At 31.9% G+C, this 22,672-nt stretch overlaps 1 protein-coding gene across 1 annotated transcript in view; it reads right to left on the bottom strand.

The window, feature by feature from the left end:
• Nucleotides 1-13,699: 13,699 nt before the first annotated feature.
• The window catches only part of LOC143256810 (kelch-like protein 17), a 78,677-nt gene continuing 69,704 nt past the window's right edge, over nucleotides 13,700-22,672 (bottom strand). The window contains exons 10-11 of the mRNA XM_076514527.1: nucleotides 18,441-18,622; nucleotides 13,700-17,229 (exon numbers count right to left, since the gene is read on the bottom strand). Of these exons, the coding sequence (XP_076370642.1) occupies nucleotides 17,022-17,229; nucleotides 18,441-18,622 (390 nt within the window). The 3' untranslated portion in view covers nucleotides 13,700-17,021. The remainder of the gene's footprint in view (nucleotides 17,230-18,440; nucleotides 18,623-22,672) is intronic.

Here is a 22,672-nt window from a genome sequence, read left to right as displayed (position 1 = left end):
CTGTAATTATGTTTTTAATAAATAAGAAAAACATGTATTAGCATCACATACTTAGAAGTTTGTAATTTCATCTTTAAAACTTAAACTTGAGTTGTATTTGATGACTTTTGAGCACTTATTATAGGTTTCACAACATAAAATATGGAATGAAAGTGATAAATCATTTAACAACATTAGAAACGATATGAGTGTAATAGCCTTATCATCACTTAGCGATTGCAGTTGCGGGTACAAACAGGATAATCCTAGTACAGAAAAAATAAAAATAAGAAATTTATGTAAAAATTAAAAAAACGTATAAAGCTAATGGTACAGTTATTAAGAACAATATAGAATTTAATTGTAAAAATAATAGTATTTTAAAAGCAAATACAAAGTTTTGGATATTAAAAAAATCATAAAAAGACTAGAGAAACAAACCTACAAAATTTAGCGATAACCCAATGAGGAGGTATTCCACATATTACAGGGAAACTCCCAGGGTTGTCCAGTTACACCTAGGTAATTTTTAATACCGGTACATGTAAAAGAAATTAGCTGTTTATTTTGGTTAACGTTTTGAAATGGCATATTATGATGAATACGTACTTAAAATAATTTTGAACTTTGATAATTTTTTATTGTGCAAATTTTGATGTAAAATGTATGAATAGTAATATTCCTTTAAAAACACTTTATAGTTAATATTTGATCTGTTTTATAACACCATAAAGAATGTAATGTTTCCAAAACATTACTGGAACTTGCCACCAATAAATTATATGTTTATTGAATAACTATATACATATATATATATATGATCATATTGGAGAAACTGCGATGAAATAAACGTTAGTACCATTTCTTTCCAAGTTATTCCTTTGTCATTGGGCCCTGCATGGCCAAGTGTGTTAAGGCGTTCGACTCGTAATCCGAGGGTCACGGGTTCGAATCCCGGTCGCACCAAACATGCTCACCCTTTCAGACGTGGGGGCGTTATAATGTGACGGTCAATCCCACTGTTCATTGGTAAAAGAGCAGCCCAAAAGTTGACGGTGGGTGGTGATGACTAGCTGCCTTCCCTTTATTCTTACACTGCTAAATTAGGGATGGCTAGCGCAGATAGCCTTCGAGTAGCTTTGCGCGAAATTCACAACAAACACAAACAAACAAACCTTTGTCATTATGAAAAACAATGGCTGTAAAATCCTTTATTAAGTTTTAAACCTGTATGGCAATGAAGATATGATGACAATACTTTTGCCTTGTTTAGTGATTCTCAACAAACAAGTAAGTTTTTGCCAGTATCTTAACAATCTAGCAATTCTAGCAACAAATACAGCTTGTTGCACTATAGTAGTATGGCTTGACGTGGCCCGGCGGTTAGGGCACTCGACTCGCAATCTTCCGTTCCTGAGATCAAAACCCTTTACTGAACTTTCTCGCCCTTTCAGCGGTAAGAGGATTATGATGTAATGGTCAATCCCATTATTCGTTGGTAAACAGTAACTAAAGTATTGTCGGTGGGTGGTAATGATTTGCTACCTTGCCTCGTGAGGCTATCATTTCAAAATTATGGACGGTTAGCGCAGAAAGCCCTCGAGCAAGTTGAGCGAAATTCAACAAACACACAAATAATAATAACATTAGTGTCGTAGGTTACGTTCCTCATTTTAGATCTTTGTTTTCATTCAAAAGAGGGAGCGTTAATGACAGGTGATGAAGGCATAAGTTTCTTGAATGTTCAAGAAATTATTTGAAAGTAGATACAGAAGGTAGAAGGTAGATTGCAGAGACTGTTGAATACTTGGCGATTATGTAATATTAATAGGGTTCGTTGCAGTACATTTTGAGTTTGTGTTTCAAATAAGAAATAGGTACTAGAAAATTAGCAAGTAAGTTGGTATTTAGCATTATTTGTGGTGTTAGAACCTATCATTACTTTTTGAAAGTTTCTAAGTATAGGACTTGCAGTCGACGAAATAAAACGCTTTCATTGGCATTAAGTGAGGTGTACTTTGAATTATTATTTTTACTGAATAATTCAAAATAATTTTCCAAGAATAGAAACTGTTACAATAGTAGTTTTGAATGTGACGTGTATCATAATATGATAGTTACAGGTTTATATTTTAACAGGTTTCAGAGTTGTTTAAGATAAACCTAGTTAAAACACCAATTGAATGTGCTTATGAAATGGCTCGTATATATCAATATTTTCATCAGGAATCAAATACCAGTGAAATGCTTTCTTAAAAAAAAATACTTCAATAAAATTGTTTTCCAACCACATGACAAACAATATATTGTTTAGAGAAATTAATAATACTAAACAACTAAAATTTAATGTGCTAAAGCAAACCATATGTATAATATTATGGTATACAGGTAAACATCTATTAAATGCAAAGAAACACAATCACTTGTGCCAGCGATTTCGCAGAGCGAATTTACAAGTTGAATTAAAATAAATTGTTTAAATCTAATAAAAAAAAAAAGATTCATCTTTCAGGCATGAAAATATGGAATATAATAGTAGAAAACTCTAAATTGTTTACAATTCAAAGCAAAATTCTTGAAAACCCTAATTGACTGAATAAAGAGTATAGCGTTAAGTCTAATAATGATGTGTTATGACAAATATAATTAACTACAATCCTTCCTCGCTAGCTTAGAAAAGGCGCTCACTTTAACAGTTGTTGTTGAAACAAATATCTTGTGCAAATACGAAGCCAAGTTTTATTATTTCGATTTGCTTTTCTCTATAGCTACTAATTCTGATAGAACTATGACAAGTAGTAAACAGAAAGATAGACTGGGTTTCTCATTTACTTTTTGTTGTATATAATGTTACGTATTATAATTTATATCGGCGAGTGTTCGATTTATCTTATTACATACGTACGTATTACGATTTCAAATAACCTGAAATTTGAACTTAGAAGTTAATTGAATGTCGTGAATGTCGATATGTATCAAATTTATAATATTTACCAACAAGATTGATACACATAACTTAATTTCTTAACACAAATATATGTCATTATACAAACAGCAATACAATTTATAATAACTGTTGTTAGAAATAATGGTTTGCAATGTTTGAAATCTCTAAACGTTCCTAGTTTTTCCAAATAATAAGAATTTGTTTTCACAATTATAGTTTCTGAGGCTTATAGTACACTGATTGTAGCTGACCAACAATATTTTAAAACTGTCTCTTGGAGACGATTTATAATTTTTAGGCGAAATTCTCGAAAGTTCACTTGAGAACAATATTTGAAGATACACTCGTGCTTTAGTGAAACATACATTGTTGATTCTTACTCTCAAGAGTCTTCTACAAATTTAGAGAACATGCGGGAATTGCGCAATATTTAACACACATACGTTAATGCATTAACTGAAACAAACGTAGGTATTAAAATTATAATAAATCCATTACAAAGAATAATAGTATAACCCCATTACCGTGGTTGTTGCTCCTCAGCTGGCCCATTGAGACCTGTATTGAGTGAAACACTTTGTTAACAATGGATATAGTAGACACAATATGGTTCTTTTCGGAAAAACCTGAAGGACTGAAAAAAAAAAATTTAATGTTCAAAAATGTAATTACTGATTATTACTGATGACTTATGACAAGTATAGAAAAGTGCCACTATTATTAAGGAAAAGAGTTGTATAAATGAAATGTATAAAATAAGTTCTTTTTCTCATATTCAGCAAATTCAAAAACCTTTCGTTCTGAAAGAGCTGCCTTGTAGCAGTCGAGACATTTTGATTGCTGTTTGGCAAAAATTGGAACCGCTTTTAATTTCAGAGATCTCGCCACTGTATAGGGGCGCGACATGGCCAAGTGGTTAAGGCACTCGATTCGTAATCTGAGGGTTGTGGGTTCGATTCCCCGTCACACCAAACATGCTCGCTTTTTCAGCCGGGGAGGCGTTATAATTTTACGGTCAATCCCACTGTTCGTTGGTAAAAGAGTAACCCAAGAGTTGGCGATGGGTGGTGATGACCAGCTGCTTTCCCTCTAGTCTTACACTGCTAAATTAGGGATGATTAGCGCAGATAGCCCTCGAGTAGCTTTGCGCGAAATTCAAAACAAACCAAACCCAGTGTATAGCAATATTGTTTATTTCAGTAATTATATGTAAGGTATATTTGTGTTTAATATTTGCTTTGCAGCTGTGTTTATTTCTTTGTTCTTAGAATTTCGCATAAAACTACTTGAGGATTAGTATAAGAATGGTGGATTAGAGAGAAGGCAGTTAGTAACCACAAACAGCCGCCAACTCTTAGACTACTTCTTCACCAACGGGAAGTATGGTTAACCAAACTCACAAGTAGCGTATGTTCTGTTTGTTTGTTTTGAATTTGAATTTCGAGCAAAGTTACAAGAAGGTTATCTGTGCTAACCGTCTCTAGTTTAACAGAGTAAGTCTAGAGGGAAAGCAGCTAGTCATCACCACCCACCGCCAACTCTTGGGCTATTCTTTTACCAACAAATAGTGGGATTTACCGTAACATTATAATGGCCGCATGGCTGAAAGGACGAGCATGTTTGGTGCGATGGCGATTCAAGCCTGTGACTCTCAGATTACTAGTCGAGTGCCCTAGCCACCTAGCCATGCCGGGCCAGGAAATATCTAGTCTTAACAATAAAGCAATACCAAGCTAAGCGGTTATGCTACACTGTTAATTTAAGATTCATTTTTATGTTTAAGCCAAAAACAGTGGTGCCATTGCTCTGTCTGTCTATGTAGACAGGCTATTATATTCTTTTTTAAGTGGAACTGTGGCATTTCTTTAAAAGGTAATAAGAAATATTTTAAAAAAATCAACTTTCCATATAATGAAATTATTAAAAGAAGGGATAAAATATAAATTGCTTCAGTAAATTTTTTATTCGAGTATATTTTGTGATTGGTTTGCAGTTTTCCAGAAAGAGAACGTCTGTACGAAAGTACACCAATTCAAGCATACTTTTGACTGTTGTGCCCCCCGCTAGTACAGCGGTAAGTTTGGGGATTTATAACGCTAAAATCAGGGGTTCGGTCCCCCTCGGTGGGCTCAGCAGATAGTCCTATGTGGCTTTGCTATAGGAAAACACACAAACACACTTGACTATTGCTTCACATCCAGTTACCTCAAGTACAACATTTGCAAATCTTAGGCAAAAGATCATAGTTATCATTTGAGTGTTAGTCTTGTAATAAAAAAAAAAAAAGACCAAAAGTTTATCATTTGAATGCAGCTAGAAAAGAAAATGTAGTTTTTCACAGTGAAAAAAGGGGTTTTAAAACAACTTATTGTTTCATTAATAGCGATTGTACAAAGTTTGAAAAATAAGAAACTTAACATCCACCAATAGTTTTATGTTATAAACACCACTTTCTCGGATACCTCTTTAGAAAGTTTTAAAAGAGTATTGCTTATCGAGAGATTTTTGTTCGTTTGTTTACAGTAAAACATAAAGCTGTATTCTACCCACTAAGGATATCACAACCCGATTTCTAGTGTTGTAAGTCCGCAGATATTCCGCTGTGCACTTGAGGAAGGGGACTTTTATAGATAAGAAAATTGATTCTTAAAGCATATCCTCCACTTTTACGGTCTCTTGCACGGTCTTCTGTACTTTTAAGCTTGCTCTACTATATTAATATATTATTCGAAAGTGGTATCAAATCAATCTTTGGAGTACTGGGCCTCACACAAGAAACATTTAACGCGTTACAACCAAAGGCAAAAAAAAAAAAGACTGAGCAAATAAAATTATTTGTGTTTTGATGCTAAATGAAATGTCCTTAAGAAAATACGTAAAGTAGGATGTAAAGATAATTCTTAGCCATTATGACGTTTGTACAAATGACGTTCGATGTTCATTGTCGTTTCTGTAAACATCAACGAGAGGTCACCTGTTGGCTATTTCTTTAGTAATGAGATGAAAAGACAAGAACAGGCAAACCTGATGCAAATATATTTACAAATACTGTTAGATGTGAATATTATAATTGTGGTACTTGTTTATAATGACTCAATTTGCCATTTCTCTATGTTGAAAGGACTGATTTCCAATTAGTCGTCAAAAAAGTTGCAGCCACAGTTTTCCCACCCCAGCAATGGAGAATGCAAAATTTATGTCATACTTCATATAAGCCAAATGCCAAGGTTCATTCGAAATACTTTTCCGCATAAGGAAATTTTAAAAAGTGGAGAATATATTACATTGAAGCTCATTAGTGATTTGCAAAGAAATTCTTGTGCAGCCGGTAAACAGTATACAGTGAGTGAAGCAAATGTACGTCGTTGGCGTGGTATGAAACCCAAGTTATTTTCTTGCAAGAAAATCAGAAAGTCATTTTCTGGCCCAAGAATAGGAAGAAATCCTGAAATTGATGCCGCTGTTTTAACGTATTTCAGAGTGTTATGGAATAAAGGGCTGCCTGTAACAAGAGAAAGAATGTCCAGAAAAATTGTGGTATTTCTTTCAAGGCTAGTCGTGGCTGGTTTGAGGAAATTTATAAAAAGAGAAAACTTATTACTACGGCGAAGGACAACAGTTAGATTGGACTACATTTTAAAAAGTACTTGGCTTACAAAGACTGAAAACACCTATAAAACGTCAAAGTTGCAGATGTCAGCACCTCTAGCGGTGTATTTGGATATCACTGTCCTCAGGTCTTTGTATGATTTTCCTGTTGTTCAGACGCTATTTCATTGTATTTTAAAATTTTTTTATTGACTTTTTACCCATGGAAAAGCATTTTACATACAATGCCGAATTTAAAAGAAAAGTTATTTTGTGCGCCGAACAGATTGGAAATCGTGCAGCCGGTAAACAGTATACAGTGAGTGAAGCAAATGTACGTCGTTGGCGTGGTATGAAACCCAAGTTATTTTCTTGCAAGAAAATCAGAAAGTCAAAAAGGAAATTTATAAAAAGAGAAAACTTATTACTACGGCGAAGGACAACAGTTAGTCAAAAATTGCCGTGCCATATTTTGAGAATGTGGAAGATGGAGCGCAAGATGACACTCTTTGGAACAATAGTGAATCAAGTGATGAAGATGCTTCATATTCAGAATATAACAGTGAGTCACAAGAAACATCGGAGTACCATTCTGATTAAATAAAGAAAGCAGTAAGTAACATGACTGTAATGAAAAATTTGATTTCCTGTATATTTTTATTATAGTTCATTTCAAATACATTGTTATATTTTTTATTCGTTAATAAACTCTTTCAAAACATATTTAGTCCTTTCTCATTATCATCCATTTTTTTCTAAAAATCTATTTTTAAAAGTGGGTTACGTCTTAAATTAGAGGGCGTCTCAAATTCGAATTAATACGGTGTGTGTGTGTTAGAGACTCTCTCTTTTCAGTAAAGCTGATATTATTGTTTTGAATTAAGCACAAAGCTACTCAATGTGCTGAGTGTGCTCTGCCCACCACGGGTATCGAAACCCGGCTTTTAGCGTTGTAAGTCTACAGACATACCGCTGAGCCACTGGGAGGAGTTGATATTAATAAAGTTAATGTGTGTTCTTTTATAGCAGTCCCGCATCAGGCTACCAAGTGCATCCACCAAGGTGAATTGAGCCCTTGATTTTTGTCTTTACAAATCCGATGACTAACTGCTGTCCCAACAAGTGACAGTAAAGTTAGTCAACTGCATAATATAAATTAATGAGTGAGGTGCAATATTAAAACATTATATACACTCCTAAATTAATGTAGGTTCCTGTATGGTTAGTTAAAAATGACTCAAAAACCTCAATAATATCAATTAACCACATAATTTAATAGTTTCTGTTATTTATTAATATTTGCATTATGTTTATAATGAATATTCTTCCTTAACCAAGTCTTGTAAAAGATTTTCCCGAAATTTATCGCTTAATGTTAAACTACATTAAAATCAGTTTATATCAATACAATATTGACAGTTGCCGCTGATTTTATTTTTACAGTGCCAATTTAACACAAAAGTATTTTTGTAAATAATGTAGTATTTCCGATTTCTTGACTTGTATCGAACAGGCACGAGATTAGACCTAGAAATATGAAGAGTGTTATCTAGTCTTAAACGTTACTAGTTTGTTACATTGCTTGAGAAATAAACAGGTTCGACGCATTCGTATGCCACTGGAAATTTTTATTTAGACCAGGGGTCATCAAACTACGGCCCTCGAGGTCATTTTGTCCGGCCCCCCAGCAGTTAGCCGCTTGGAAATAAAAAGTGACATTTCATCAAATCTCCGACTGTCATAACAAAATAAATTACACCGATGGTCGCTTTAAGCTAGCAAACACAAGACGTTATGATAAAAAGAAACAAGGGTGTCACGCGCATTTTTAATCAACAGGAAAATTATTCTTTCGTCCTTGATGCCCGTTTATTCATATCGAGGCATGTATCTATGAAAGCATTAGGATTTCGAAAACAAGTACAGACTTAACTCTCCTCCTATCGATTCGTCTTTTAAATTTAGCGGCCTAGGGTTACCGCTTCAACAAGCTCATTTCTCTTAGTAGTCGGGTTATGCGCTTTTCGTAAATCGTTCTTAGGTAAGTGTTGTGGCAAACGTTCGTTTCAATATATTTTGTTTGTGCGTTCTTGGACCAGTACAATACTTTTCTCACAGCGTTCTGTTTTTCATTTTCAGAACCTGTTTTTGTTTTTTTTCACCCATCGTTATGGCTGCTTTTAAAAGAAGAAAAGTGGACTCTGAGTGTCGTGCTTTTAATGAAAAATGGGGTGAAAAGTACTTCTTTGTTGAAACAAAAAACCACAAAGCTATTTGTGTGATATGCACCGAAAGTGTTGCCGTTTTGAAAGAGTACAATCTTCGGCATCACTATGAAACAAAACATCTATCAACATATTTGGAATTTTCAGGAAAGTTCCGTTCAGAGAAATTTGAATCCATGAAACGTGTTTTTGAATCTCAAAATAATCTCTTCACGAGAAAGTTTGCTGAAAATGAATCTGTCACTCGTACAAGTTACAAAATAGTGAATAGGATGGCAGAGCGAGGAAAACCTTTTACTGACGGCAACTTCATCAAAGAGTGTATGATGAAGCAACAAATGAGCTGTGTCCTGGAAAAGCCAATTTCTTTGAAAGTATCAGCCTTTCAACAACTTTAATTGTACGGAGAGCAGAAGAACTTGGAGAGAACATCGCATTACAGATACGCCAAAAAGCTAGAAACTTCCGATGGTATTCTCTGACACTGGATGAGTCTACCGATCTCTCGAGTACGTCACAACTTCTCGTGTTCATTCGTGGAGTTAATTTGGACTTCCAGATCACGGAAGAGTTGGCATCAGTTTGCAGCATGCACGGAAGAACAACTGGAGAAGACATTTTCATGGAAGTACATAAAACTTTTCAAGACTATAACCTTCAGTGGAATCAGCTTAGAGGTGTAACAGTTGATGGAGGAAGAAACATGGCTGGAGTAAAGAAGGGTCTGGTGGGGCTGATCAGGAAACAGTTGGAAGATCTTCAATTCCCAAGCTCTCTGTTCATACAATGCATCATACATCAGCAAGTACTCTGTGGAAAAGACTTAGATATTTCTTGCGTACTGAAACCAGTCATTTCTGCAGTGAACTTCATTCGGGATCATGCACTAAATTATTGCCAGTTCAAGGCAATAAACTAGTTACAATGAAAGCTAAGCAGAGCTGAACAAAGGAATCGCACCTAGATCTAGAATGTTAACTCAGTTTCCTTATCGTCAACTTCAGTCAACGTCACAATCCGCCAGTAAAGGATATTCCAGCGTTAACTTTTTCAATCTGGATTTTACACACTGTGGTGAAATATCGCTGCGAGAAGAGCAGAGTCATCTCCTTGGGAACAAAGAGCATATCACTTAGAACAAGATAATTATAGTAACTCTGTACGATGTATTACTGCCATGATAATGTGGATAGTAAATAATCAATGACGGCTCGGCATAGTCATGTGGCTACGGTAATCTGACTCGTAATCTGAGGGTCGCAAGTTCGAATCCCCGTCCAACCAAACATGCTCGCCCTTTCAGTCGTGGGGGCGTTATAATGTGACGGTCAATCCCACTAAAGTAACCCATTAATTGTTTTATAACATATTTTACATATTTGTGAAACAAAAGTGTTACCAGCTCGTCCGTTTTACGCGCCTGTATTTGTTGACCAAGCTTAACCGACGGAGTGTTTGTTTTGTTGTTGAACGAAAGAATACTGACTGAGCTACCTGTGCTTTTACCCACTACGAGTTTCGAACTCCGGTTTTCAATTTCAACCTCATTTGTACCGTCCCGAAGAGTGACATAGGAAGGTCGACATGGGGATCAGTCCCTATATGCTTTTCTCGCGCTTTGAACTGCTACGTCAGCTGATGACCATACACAGGGAGAAGTTAGGGATAATCCCCCCCCCCAGATATTTCATCTGCTGAAGGAGTGAGAAAAGGAGAAAAAAAATTACAAACGTTATATTGTTATTGAAGCAGCCCACTGGTGGGTCAGCATAAGTTTACGAATTCATAACGCAAAATTCATAGGTTCGTTTTCCTGGCGAAGTGACGTGTAGCTTTGCACTAAGTAAATTACAACTGTCAAGACTGTTTCAAGCTTTTAGCCGAAAGATATTTGTAATTTGGATAGTTGAAAAAAATTAATTTAGGGAAGAAAAGCTAAATAAAACCAACTTGAAACGTTTTTTCTAAAATTTGATTTTAAAATACAAAGCTCACTTTGTTCGTTGTTATCTTAAATATTTCTGACAACAGGATTGTGTGGTATTGTTAAACTTTCTGGAGGAGGAATGTGAATTTTTTTTAAAACGCGATATAATATCCATATTTATACATACAGTTTTAAATATCTTTTTATAACCTTCCATATAAAAAGGTAAAAAGCTGCTTTCACACATTAGCGAACTAAATAGATCGTACTTCGCATTTAGATAGGCTTCAATAACTTATAGAACAGTATCCTATTGCTAAGTGCACTTTTATTTTCTGAACATCATCTGTACAAATAGTTTTTGTTTGAGTATAAGCAAATATACTATCCTAAACACGCAGCTACTGGTCTTTGTACTTACATACACATTATTTTATAATTGAGCATATTATAGTTTAATAGGTGTAGCTTAAGAGTAGTGTAAGATTAGATAAAGATATGTACTTCATGTCACTGATAGAGTTTACATAATCATAAAGTTATGCTCTAAAATCAAGATAAGAAAAAGATACTTATAAATATTTTAATACAATGTTACTTCCTGTTGCTGTTGGTAAACTAAATAATCAGTATGTAAGCATTAAAAGCTTCATCATATGATTGATTCTTTGATTAAATAAGTTCTTCTTAAGTTATGTTTTCAGTTTATAGTTCTTTTCACAATAAAACGTTTTTTTCTGTACAGCAAGCCATATAAAGAAAAAAACATAATTATATTGATTGCAGGGATAAAATTATAAGTAGATAATAATAACTGAATGCTACGCTTAGGATCATATGTAAGGATGGACAGATTGTTTGGCTGGAAGTGTGAAAATAAATCAGTGGGAAAGATATAAGCTTTCACTTTCAGGAATGGATGAAGCTTAAAGAAAATTGTAGTTTAGGAACAAAGTACAGAAGTAGTTTTAACAGTAGGATAACATTGTTTCATAAGGAGAAACATTTGCTTTACTAATTTTTTTATATTCCTTGAAGAGGTTACTACTTATACAGATACTGGCAAGAGTGTGAGTTGGTGATCTGGATTTTCAGAATACATTTGACAAAGTACTACAGAAAATCTTGCTTGATAACAAATTGATCTCTGTAGCAGGGTTTGAAATTCATAAAAATTTTGACTGTTCACTTCATTTAACAAATGTATACATGAATTTTTAAAACAGTACACAAAATACATAAGCATATTTATGTCTAACATTAAACAAAACTATAAGTGAAAACAATTTATAATTATATCACTCTTGGAATGTATGTAATCTTTATATTAATCCAGATAAACATATAAAAATATTGGTATTCTAACAATGTCAAAAAGTAATATATTTATTCATTTGAATTGATTCTTACGTTCACAAGTTACAGGAACCTCTTTTTCATTTCAAACATCACAGGCCAGAGATTCCCATAAACCTAAAGGCTCCATTTGGGAGGTTGAAGACAAGAAGATACTTTCAAGAGATGTAACTATGATATTAGGGAAAAAATAATATGACTATATGACTATTTGATGATAAAGCAAAGTAAAAAAATGCTTGAAATTCTAATTGGCTCTGATGAGCTGATTAAGTTATTTTTTTGTAATTGCCCCATAGACTTTGTATCTGATTAGAGCCAATGATATGATGTAAATTTCAAACTCTGCTTTACAGGTGTGTGGGGGAATAAGTTGGTTCATTGGATTTCAAAGTGGCTGATTGTTATATATAATGTTATATGAAATTAAATTAATGTCACAAGTGGGTACCTCAGAGCTATTGCACTTTTTTATTTACATCAATGTTGTAGACCATACAAGTGGGTCACAGAGAATTATGTTTCAAAGCCAAATTTATCTTGTGGCATATGAGTTTGTGACAACTCCTCAGCACCTCTTCAATGGCATTAAGGTAGGAACTACTAATTTTGCTGGTGGAACCAATGTGTTAAATTTGCTGATGATGTTAAGGTATTGGGCTTTGCTGGTTGTGACAAGAATGCTGTTAGTTTACAAAAGGATTTAGACAACTTGACATGTCAGACAAATAAATGGCAGATGGCTTTAATTATCATAAATGCATGGTATGCATGAGGGTTTCATAATTTGAATTTTATGCAAAATTTTAATAGGAATAACCTTATTAATGTTATGGAGGAAAATAATTTTGGCATTTTGACCGAACAGCTTTTTAATCCATCCAAGCAGTTTGTTGTTGGTAGTGGTAGATTGTATCTACAGAAATATTGAATACAAGTCTGAAGAGATTATGATTTCATTGTATAAGTTATTATTAGGCAGCATTTGGAGTCATGTTTTTAGTAATTAACTGTTTATCTTAGGAAGGTCATTGAGTTGTTGGAAAGAGTTCAGAGGAGGGCTACTAATATACCTGGAACAAAAAGGTTGTCACATAAGGACAGCTTAAAACCTCAGAAACATTTTTCTCTTGTTGATCAGATTGAATTGTATAAGGTTGTTACAGGAATTGATATTGTTGATGCATCATTCTTTTTATACTTAATGGTGAGACTGGTAGGTTATGAGACACAAAAGTACATTTTGACAGTTAAAACAGTTTTAATTTTCTTATAAGGTGACTGGCATTTGGAGTGGGTTGCCTTAAGACATGATAGAAGCACAAATTTAAGAAAGTTTGAGAGGCTTCCATATATATAATAATAGCTTAATTGAGTGAATGGAACAGCCTAGATATACCAGTAAGCCTCTTGACTTTAAATTTTAAGTTTTGTTGATGGAATATGATTTATTTTAATAGAAAGGAAGTTATGTAAAAGCAACATGTGGGAATGTTACTTGAAACAAATCTGAGCAACAATTTTAGTGACACAGAGAATAATAATTCCACAGATTATATTTTTTGTTTTTCATCAAAAGATGAGTTATTAGTAGATATATATGGAGTAATAAATGTAATATTTTAGTTAGATTTGTGGAAATTTGTATTAGGAAAGAAAAAAGCTCAAAGAAGAATATTTTTGTTCACATTTCATTGCTTAACAATCTTTTTAAATGTTACAAATACACTGTTAACTACTTACAGTTATTAGTAAATTTTGTTGTCATTAATAAAGCAGTTTCTCAGTTCTTATGATATATTACTAGAGCAAAATTATAATTAATAGAAATTGTATAAACACCTTAAATACAGTTGATAAAAAATAAAAACACACACTAATCTGAAGGTGGGTAAACACAAACACATTTACTTTCAATGCAAAACATCTAGCGAAAATTAAGTTACCAATGATAGTAGGTTTTACAGCCAGTACAAAAACCAACCAAAATGTAAACACTGTTTTCAGAAGATTCCGTTGAAAGGTTAAGATGTTATTAATGTAAAAAGATAGCATTTAACAGTGGTTTTAAAATATTGTAAGTAAAATATTTTTATATATATATAAATTAAAGGTTACTGATTTTCCTAATGTACATTATAATTATTTAAGATACTGCAATACACATCTCTATAAAATGGTTTAGTATAAAACTAACAAGTATTTAAAGAGACTGAGCAAAACCTTTGTGATTTACTTTGTCATTAAAGACAACAGACTGGTTGAGCTGGAAATAAGCACCTGGTTTTGTTTGGGTTTAAAGGAAGTTAGAACTGTACTTACCTGAACATATTCTTTAAATATCTACTTGGTGTCAAACAAGATAACTAACTACTAGTTTATGAAACTACTGGGAAGCAAAATCCTTGTGAGCTACATTAAGTTTTTCAGCATTAGTCAACATTCACCTCCAAGGAATGTTTCTAAAACGAAAGTTACATGCCATTGTTATCTGCTAAGGTGTTTACTGAGACAATAATTTTTTTTTTATCAATAATCATCACCTTCAGGTTTCTCATCATGTAAGACTAGATTTAAACTTGAAATACTGTTATGTGTTGGATAAACAAAAATGATGATATGTTCGTATCTAGGCTTGGTTTTGAAACCTTAACAACTTTTGTTACTTTATTTTGTGGGTTAGTTAAAAATGTTCTAGGCAGAACTGATGAGTAAGAGTATTGAGCAAAGCGTAAGTGATAAAACACGAATCTTCTATTCTAATGTCATATGATAGGATAACATAACATGAACAATTTAAGAACCTTCACTGAAGGATTTGAAAGTTCCTTTGAAGGAATGTTTAGAAAAATAACTTCACACACATCAGTCATTTTTCTGCATCAAAGAAACTTCTCTTGTTGAAACATGAAACATATTAATCATTGCATTTGACCATTTTTATCCCAATCATTTATAACAACACTAACTCCTTTAACCTAATGTAATGTTGATACTACTATAGTGTGCAGTCTACAAAAATATTTACAAATAGCATGCAGTCTACATGCATACTGTCATCGTCATCACCATTTTAACTTTCATTTATTCACAATTGGCACCAGTTATAAGTAATGCTTTTAAACTAATAATGTACAAAATACCATTACATGATGTTTTGGGGGCAAATATAATTGAAAAGAAATAAGTTCCAACAATCAAAACTTGTACAATTATAATCTAAATTTAAGATACTCTTCTAAAAAACACAACTTATTAAATTATTGTTATTTGCTGAATAAAAACATGTATAAATATAAATCATTTAGCAAAAAATTATGTTTCAGTGAATCATTAAAATGGTGATGATTATAGTATCTGTATAGACTGCATGCTATAATGTAAAATATCAATGTAGGCATGCTCTATAGTAGAATTGTAATATTTTTATGTCTAAAGTATTTTATTGTGTGTGTGTGTGTGTTTACCTTATTAGTGTCACACTTGTGAATTGGGCTTTAACAAACAGATTTAATGTAGTAATTTATACTTTAAAACACCTTAGGCAGCTAAAAATACATTAAAAATTGCAGTCTTCATTGTTTTAATTAAAATACTGACCTTACTGGTTAGGATTTTCTATTTAATAAATCCTGTTTTTAAATAAATAACTTGAATTTGCAGTTCAATACTTTGCTCTGGTGGGAAAAACAATTCTCAAAAAGAGCACAGTTGCTTTCATGAGCTGTTTTATAAATTTCTATGCATTGATATTTGTATTGAAGCTCTAAGGCTAGGTAGAAGGTTCAATTTATTATATCTTTATAAATTTTTTTCCATTCTATTTCAATCAGAGTACAAACCATTTGGTTTTATTTTTGATTTACATCTGTTTTAAATAGTCAAAACAAAAACACAGTACCTTTATATGTACAGAGAAGGCCATACCAGTATTTTTATATTACCAAATAAGCTTCTGAAACTCCACCAGTTACACTGTTTATATTTACTGTTGATTCTTGTATTAAATATAAGCCTTGCCAACAATGAAAGGATTCCATTTATATTGCCACAGTTAGTAAGAAAGAGTTCAAACAATTTATAGAAGAATGTATAATATATCTTTTGTTCATTTTCTTTTATGGGAGTAAACCATACACTTCTAAATTAGATCCTCATATTTTGAATGACATACTGCAAATACATCACTAGAGTTTTTCAGCATACATTTTGTAATGACTCACTTATGAGAATTCCAATTAAGCATTTACAACTTATGTAGACAAATAAGATAACCAGGTTGATTATTAATTTTGAATTACAAATAATACATGATGATGTCTGTTACATTGTTAATTAATCAGTTTTGAGTAAAGAAATGACACAAAGGTTTGAATACCATCAGTAATAACCTGATTATGTACAGGTCTTCTCATGGCCCACACCTTCATTCTAGCTGGACTCCTCCTTGACTGTTTGATCATTATTGATCTCAGTTTTATTTTAATTAGAGTATGAGGTAGTTTCACTTCTATGTTGAAAGAATCATGTTGTTATTTCAAGGTAATTCACATTCTTGGAAGGAGAATTTTGATATATAATACTGAATTGTAAACTTCTGACTAGGGTATTTACACTTGTGAATGTAACTGACAGTGTGACTGGAATATTTTATAGTTTTGGCTAATACAATCACAGTGAGATTTGATCATTAATGCTTCAATGGCTTAAAAAAGTGCTCTCTGCAGGAATGTAAGCACTAACATTTCAACTACGAGTTTAGCAAGATAATTAATTTCTTAAGAAAATGTAAAATCTTGGCAACAATTTATAGTTATTGAAAATATAGCTATTTCACTTAGTAAGGTTCCATTATCAAAGTGTTTCAGTGTGGAAAAAAACATATTATCTTTCATTCATTAGGTTTGCTTTAAACTGGAATAGTCTAGGCCCATTTTGTTTGCTCACTGTTCAATGTATACTAAATGTGAGAAATGTTCTTTCATAACGTTGCTAGTCTTTATTCTGACTGAAACAGTAATTGTTCCAGATTAGGGCAGTCCAGAGCTGCAGCCCCAACACTACTCCTATGAAGCATCATGGAAGTAACCAACATCCACTTATTGTATCGAGGGTCATAGCGTTCCACAGTATTCAGACTTGAGCTTCCATCATTTCCTCCAATTGCATAAAGGTATCCCTCTGCATGTACTACTTCATGGGTACTCCTATTTTTGAGAAGCTACTTATTACCATACATTGTAAACATATGTTACACAAGAGAGTTAGTGTTATGTGTAATCATAAGGTTATTAATAGATTTAAAAAAAAACTTCATGAATAAATGCAGAGTTAAACTAAAAACAAACTGCTAACATAAAATAACTGAAATATTTCCATAATGACTTAACCTTAATGAAAACTTACATCCTATATAATTAAACAGAATTAAAAACTATTAAGAGATGGCTAGAAACTTATCAAGGAAAGTGTAAATACATTAAAAGGATTAAAAATCAAGATAGAACAGCTTTATTATAAACACTTTAGAACAGGGATGGTGAACCTTTTTGAGAGTGTGTCCTCAAACTGGGGATAATCTTCAAAATAATTCTCTTGCATGCCAATGGTAATTTTTAGCAGTAGATTATCATTTATTATCATTCTGAATTATTTTAAATGAAACAGCTTCAGGAGTTACATGTTATTAATAACAATAGTAATTCACAGGAAATAAAATAATTAATTAGTAACAATAATAATATACTTTTTTAAGGAAAGAGAAGGAGTCCTCTTGCTTATTCACATTTATTCATTGTTTTACTATTAACAGAAAACATTTTGTGAAAGGATAAGCTGTGGTTCATATTATGTAACATAAAAAAAGAAACAATGAAAGAAAAATAAGGATATTTTATTCTTAGTGAGACTTGCTGCTGCACCAACAATTACAGATATTCTATATCAGGTTCGTATTTGGTTGTTTTAAGAGCTATGCATGTAGCACTACTTTCATGAGCAAGTCTATTCCTATAATTACACTTTACAAAGCCCATCACTGAAAATAATGACTTGTATAAATATGTTGATTAAAATACTATTAATACTGCCATTGTGACGTTTTTCAACAGTCAAAAGTTTTAGAAATAGAATTCCAGAGTTTCAGGAGGGTGTGAAGCTTCTCCTGTGAACAGTTCTGACTGCTCCTGGGTTGGGAAAAATCATTTGCTATGGTATTTGTCAATACTGATAATAATTATATATATATTTTATTTATTATGAGTTAGTGTTTAAAGAATCAAGTGGTGACATTTTGTGTGTGTGCCAGCAAAATTGTTTTGCATCCCCAAGGTGACACACATGTCACAGGTTCACCATCACTGCTTTAGAACATTTTGTTTGAAAGTTGTTGTCAAGTGGTTTGAATTACATATCTTACCTACGAGAATGCATGGAAGCAACAGCATCCCAGGCTGCTCTACGACTATCATAAACCTCCACACTAGACATACATAAGCTACCATCATTACCTCCTACAACGAATAGCAATCCATTCATGACTGCCACCCCACAACTGCTACGTCTGTTGATCATATTAGTAACAGTTGTCCATTTGCCCTCCTAACAGATATAAGCAGTAGTTAGTCTCTTATTACACAGATATGATGTACCAAATATTTCAAAGAGAAGTGCAACATAAGAACATAAAACACTTTTATAACTTCTACAATGAAATAAAAATATTTTTTTATTCCAGGGAAGAATGCTTAGAAAATTCAACGTGATGAGATTTATTTATGTGGATATAGATAATATGCAGTATTTTTACTATAAAGGAATGCTCAAATAAGTAATAAATTTATGTACATATATTCACATGTTAAACTTAGATATCATTTTATTTACAGATTAAGTTTGACTTGGAGATTTAATGTCAGAAGTTTGTGGTCAAGTCTCTTGGATATTGTATGAAGTATTTAAGATATAAGAGCTATAAAATGAACAGCTCACAACCAAACACCAAGGCCACAGGATGTAATATTCCTTTAAGAACATATATATTTAACCTTAAAATACAGTCCATGTAAAACTGTTAAAGGTACAATGGTAAAGTTTGAACATTTTTAAAAGAAAGTTGAAGTCTGCACAAAAATATGCTGTGATAACATTATTTTATCTACTGAACTGTACAGTAAAATGTGTTACAATTTGAGGAATATTTGGAAGACAGAAGCCTACGGATGACACTAATTTACTATTGTGAAAAGAAAAATGCTTAAATATAATGTTTTCTTTATAAATTTGTTAAACTTTGTTTTAAATGCAATGGTACCTAATTAAAAATTATCAGAAGATGCTAATTTCATGCAAAACATTTCAGAAATCTGTCACATACAAGGAAGCTATTCTTGGAAAATAAAAGACACAAGAAAAAGACCAAGTAACAGAATGCTACTGACTTTTAGGTGTTATTACTCAATAAAAAATATATATATAATAATTAACACATTAATTTTTTGCTTGAATTCTTTTAGACAAAGTTAAATGTATATCTTTATATTCATTACCTACTAAACAAAATTTTAAAATAATTCAAACTAACAAGATCACCATTAAGACCATTTTGTAATATTATAACTAACTTCATACATTTAAGAAGTGGAAATATAAGGCTTCAGTTTATTACTCCACAAACATTCAAGTTTGTATTTAAAGCATTTTCTTCTTACAATTCAAATAGACAACACATAGGAAGACTAACTTTGCTAATAGTTTTGAACTCCTGAATTAAGTCTTGTATTATAATTCTTATGTACAAGAGAAAGCAAGAAAACACATCCAAAATAATAAATCTCTCTTCATAGCTCAAATGACTTAAATTAGGAACAATTTTTGTAGTAAATCTTTGCACTTATAAACATACTTTTATTAAAGGTACATAAAGTACACAAAGTATTCCAAATGATTTTTCAGTTTTATACAAGTCAACAATAACTTTTTGGTAAACATGGCCACAAATCCTAATTGCCATTCAGAGGGCTTTATAGTTTTATTAGCAATAATACTTAAATCATTTGCTTATTCTAAAAATTATTTTCAACTTTCAATATCTTAAGTGCACAATTCCCATATCCTGTCCTATTTATTATAAGACTGTGAAGATCATTTTGGGTAAGAGAAACATTCACAACATTTATGTCCCTTTCCAGCAATTTAGTAAAATCAGCAAGCTTAAACTGCTGCCCCAAAAAACATCCAAACAACTAAAAGAAGCAATGAGTTGTAAGGGTCCTTTGTACTCCAAATTAACTTTTAAATTTACTTGGTTTCCCATCAATCCCATGAGCATCTTACTCTTGAATCTTTTGTAAGGTATCTTATCAAGTGGTTTATGAAAGTTAAAATACACAAAATTAATTAGGATGATCTTACACAAAAAGCCAGATGCCTTGTAAAAAAAAATATATATACAAGAAATTAGTTATGCTAATAAAACTATTTTCTGAAATCATTTCATCAATGCCAACTGTCTATGCAATGCATTTTTAAATAACTTTGATAATGGATTCTGAAATCTTTCAAACAGAATTAAGACAAATAAAACTTTAGTTTGGTGTGCCCTTTATTCCTTTTGATGTAGTCATTAGGCTTTTCAGTAGTGTCAAAAGGCTTTTGAAATATAATAGTTAAAGCCCACATTAATTCCTTTCTAATTCCTTTTATAAATTTCATATTTGGGGAAAATGTCATCATAATAAGGAATTTAATTTCAAAACGTTTCTCCAGTTCTTCTGGAACAATAATTTATTCAACTTAAGTAAAACCTAAATTAAAAAAATCTCCCCATTTTTAAAGAAATTGGTCAGGTTATAAATATCCTGCTTCATTAGTAAAAATAATATAAGAAAAATAATTACATATTTCACATTTTAACAAAGTTCACTTCCTTCATAAGGTTGGTTTTAAAATATTTTAAAGACCCACTATAGACCTTCACTTTTTATATTTTTGTACATAACACAGACAATTCAAGTATAGTGTTTGGAGCCAAAAAAAGTTCAGAATGCAATTTATCTTAATGATAAGTTTTTTCTTTTTAACTTCATTTTGTTTTTCATTACAAATCTTTCCCTCTTCTATTTTACAAATGAATTTTATTCCTCTTTTTATACATTTATAAAAATGCTTTCAATTTAAATGCAAACAATTTAGAGGAACCCCTTTCTTTTTATCATGATAAAATTAATAAAAAAAATATTTCAAGTTTCATTAACATTCTTTCCATTCAAATCAGACACCTAATTTTTGTTTCTTAAAGTAATTTTTTTAATTTTTTAATAGTCTACTTTTCTATTGTCAAGAACATAATTCATATTACCAGTAAGTCTGTTTCAATAAAAACATCAAAGGTAACAATGTTACAGTAAGTAATATTCAAGTACTTTTGCACAGTAAAATTTCTAACTAACCTTCATCAGGAGATGAACAAAGTCTGAAACAGCATCTTCCCCAGTAGGTTTTTTTACATGTTGAAGGGGAAAATAATTCATACTACCTCAAAACATTTAGCTTCTTATGATAAAAAACGGCTAAACCTAATCCATTTACTTAAAATTCCACATAAAAATAAAACTTTTTTTTTTATTAGCAACATAACTAATTTGCCTGTACCTATTTCTGTCATTAAGTGGTCTATAGAAAATTTATAGAAGTGTATTTTTTCCTTTCAGGATACTCCTTCTAAACACATGTTTAATGATATTACTTCCCTTAATAGCTCTCAGTACATGTCTGTTAAATAAAATTATTCATTTTTTATAAACATAGTTTTTATAACAGGCCTTAAAGCCTTTCAAAATAACAACTTCATAAACTACTTTTAATCAAGAATTAGCAGTACTAGTGCTATCTAGGGCATAATTTCAACTAATCATTCAAATATTAATATTTGTAGTGCATATGCTCTTCTTGACAATTATTTCCTTTACCAAATTTCAAGGCAATCCATTACAAATACATGAGACATAAAATCTCCTACTTTAATTGAATTTTTCAGTACTGATGCAACCTAACATTCTTACAGCTTCTAATTCAAGCACTGAAGTTGCTGAATTCATATTGTAGAAACCATCTCATCTTCAATAACCCTGTCAGTATTACCAGTCAGTTTATTCATCTGGTATCCTTAAACTCTATTACACAATTTCTCAAAGTTACAGTATTTCTCACATTTCATATTTAGGGATGTTACATACTAAATTTTAAGGCAATCCATTAAAAATACACAAGATATAAAAATCTTAAATTTTTATTGAATTTAGCAGTACTAGTGCTGTCTAACATTCTAACTGCTATTAAAGCTTCTAGTTATAGCACCAAAAAAGTTATTGGCTGAAAAATGTCACAAGTGTGGTACCTCATGATTAAATTTGAGGATTTTTGCTCTTTTTAATTTACATCAGTGGCACAGGTGAATGAATTTTAAATACATTACTTAAATTTGCTGATTGTATTAAAATCTTGTATGTTGCTGGCTGTGAGGAGGATGATGCTGTTGTATGAAAGGATTAATGTTATTTAGTGAGTTGGGTGAATAAATGGCACATAGTTTTTAATTATAATCAAATGCATGTTGCTTATCATAATTTGAATTCTAAAGAAAAATTTTGA

Source organism: Tachypleus tridentatus, chromosome 1 (assembly GCF_004210375.1).
Source record: "Tachypleus tridentatus isolate NWPU-2018 chromosome 1, ASM421037v1, whole genome shotgun sequence".
NCBI classification, from domain to species: domain Eukaryota; kingdom Metazoa; phylum Arthropoda; class Merostomata; order Xiphosura; family Limulidae; genus Tachypleus; species Tachypleus tridentatus.
This window is presented reverse-complemented; position numbering and strand designations above follow the sequence as displayed.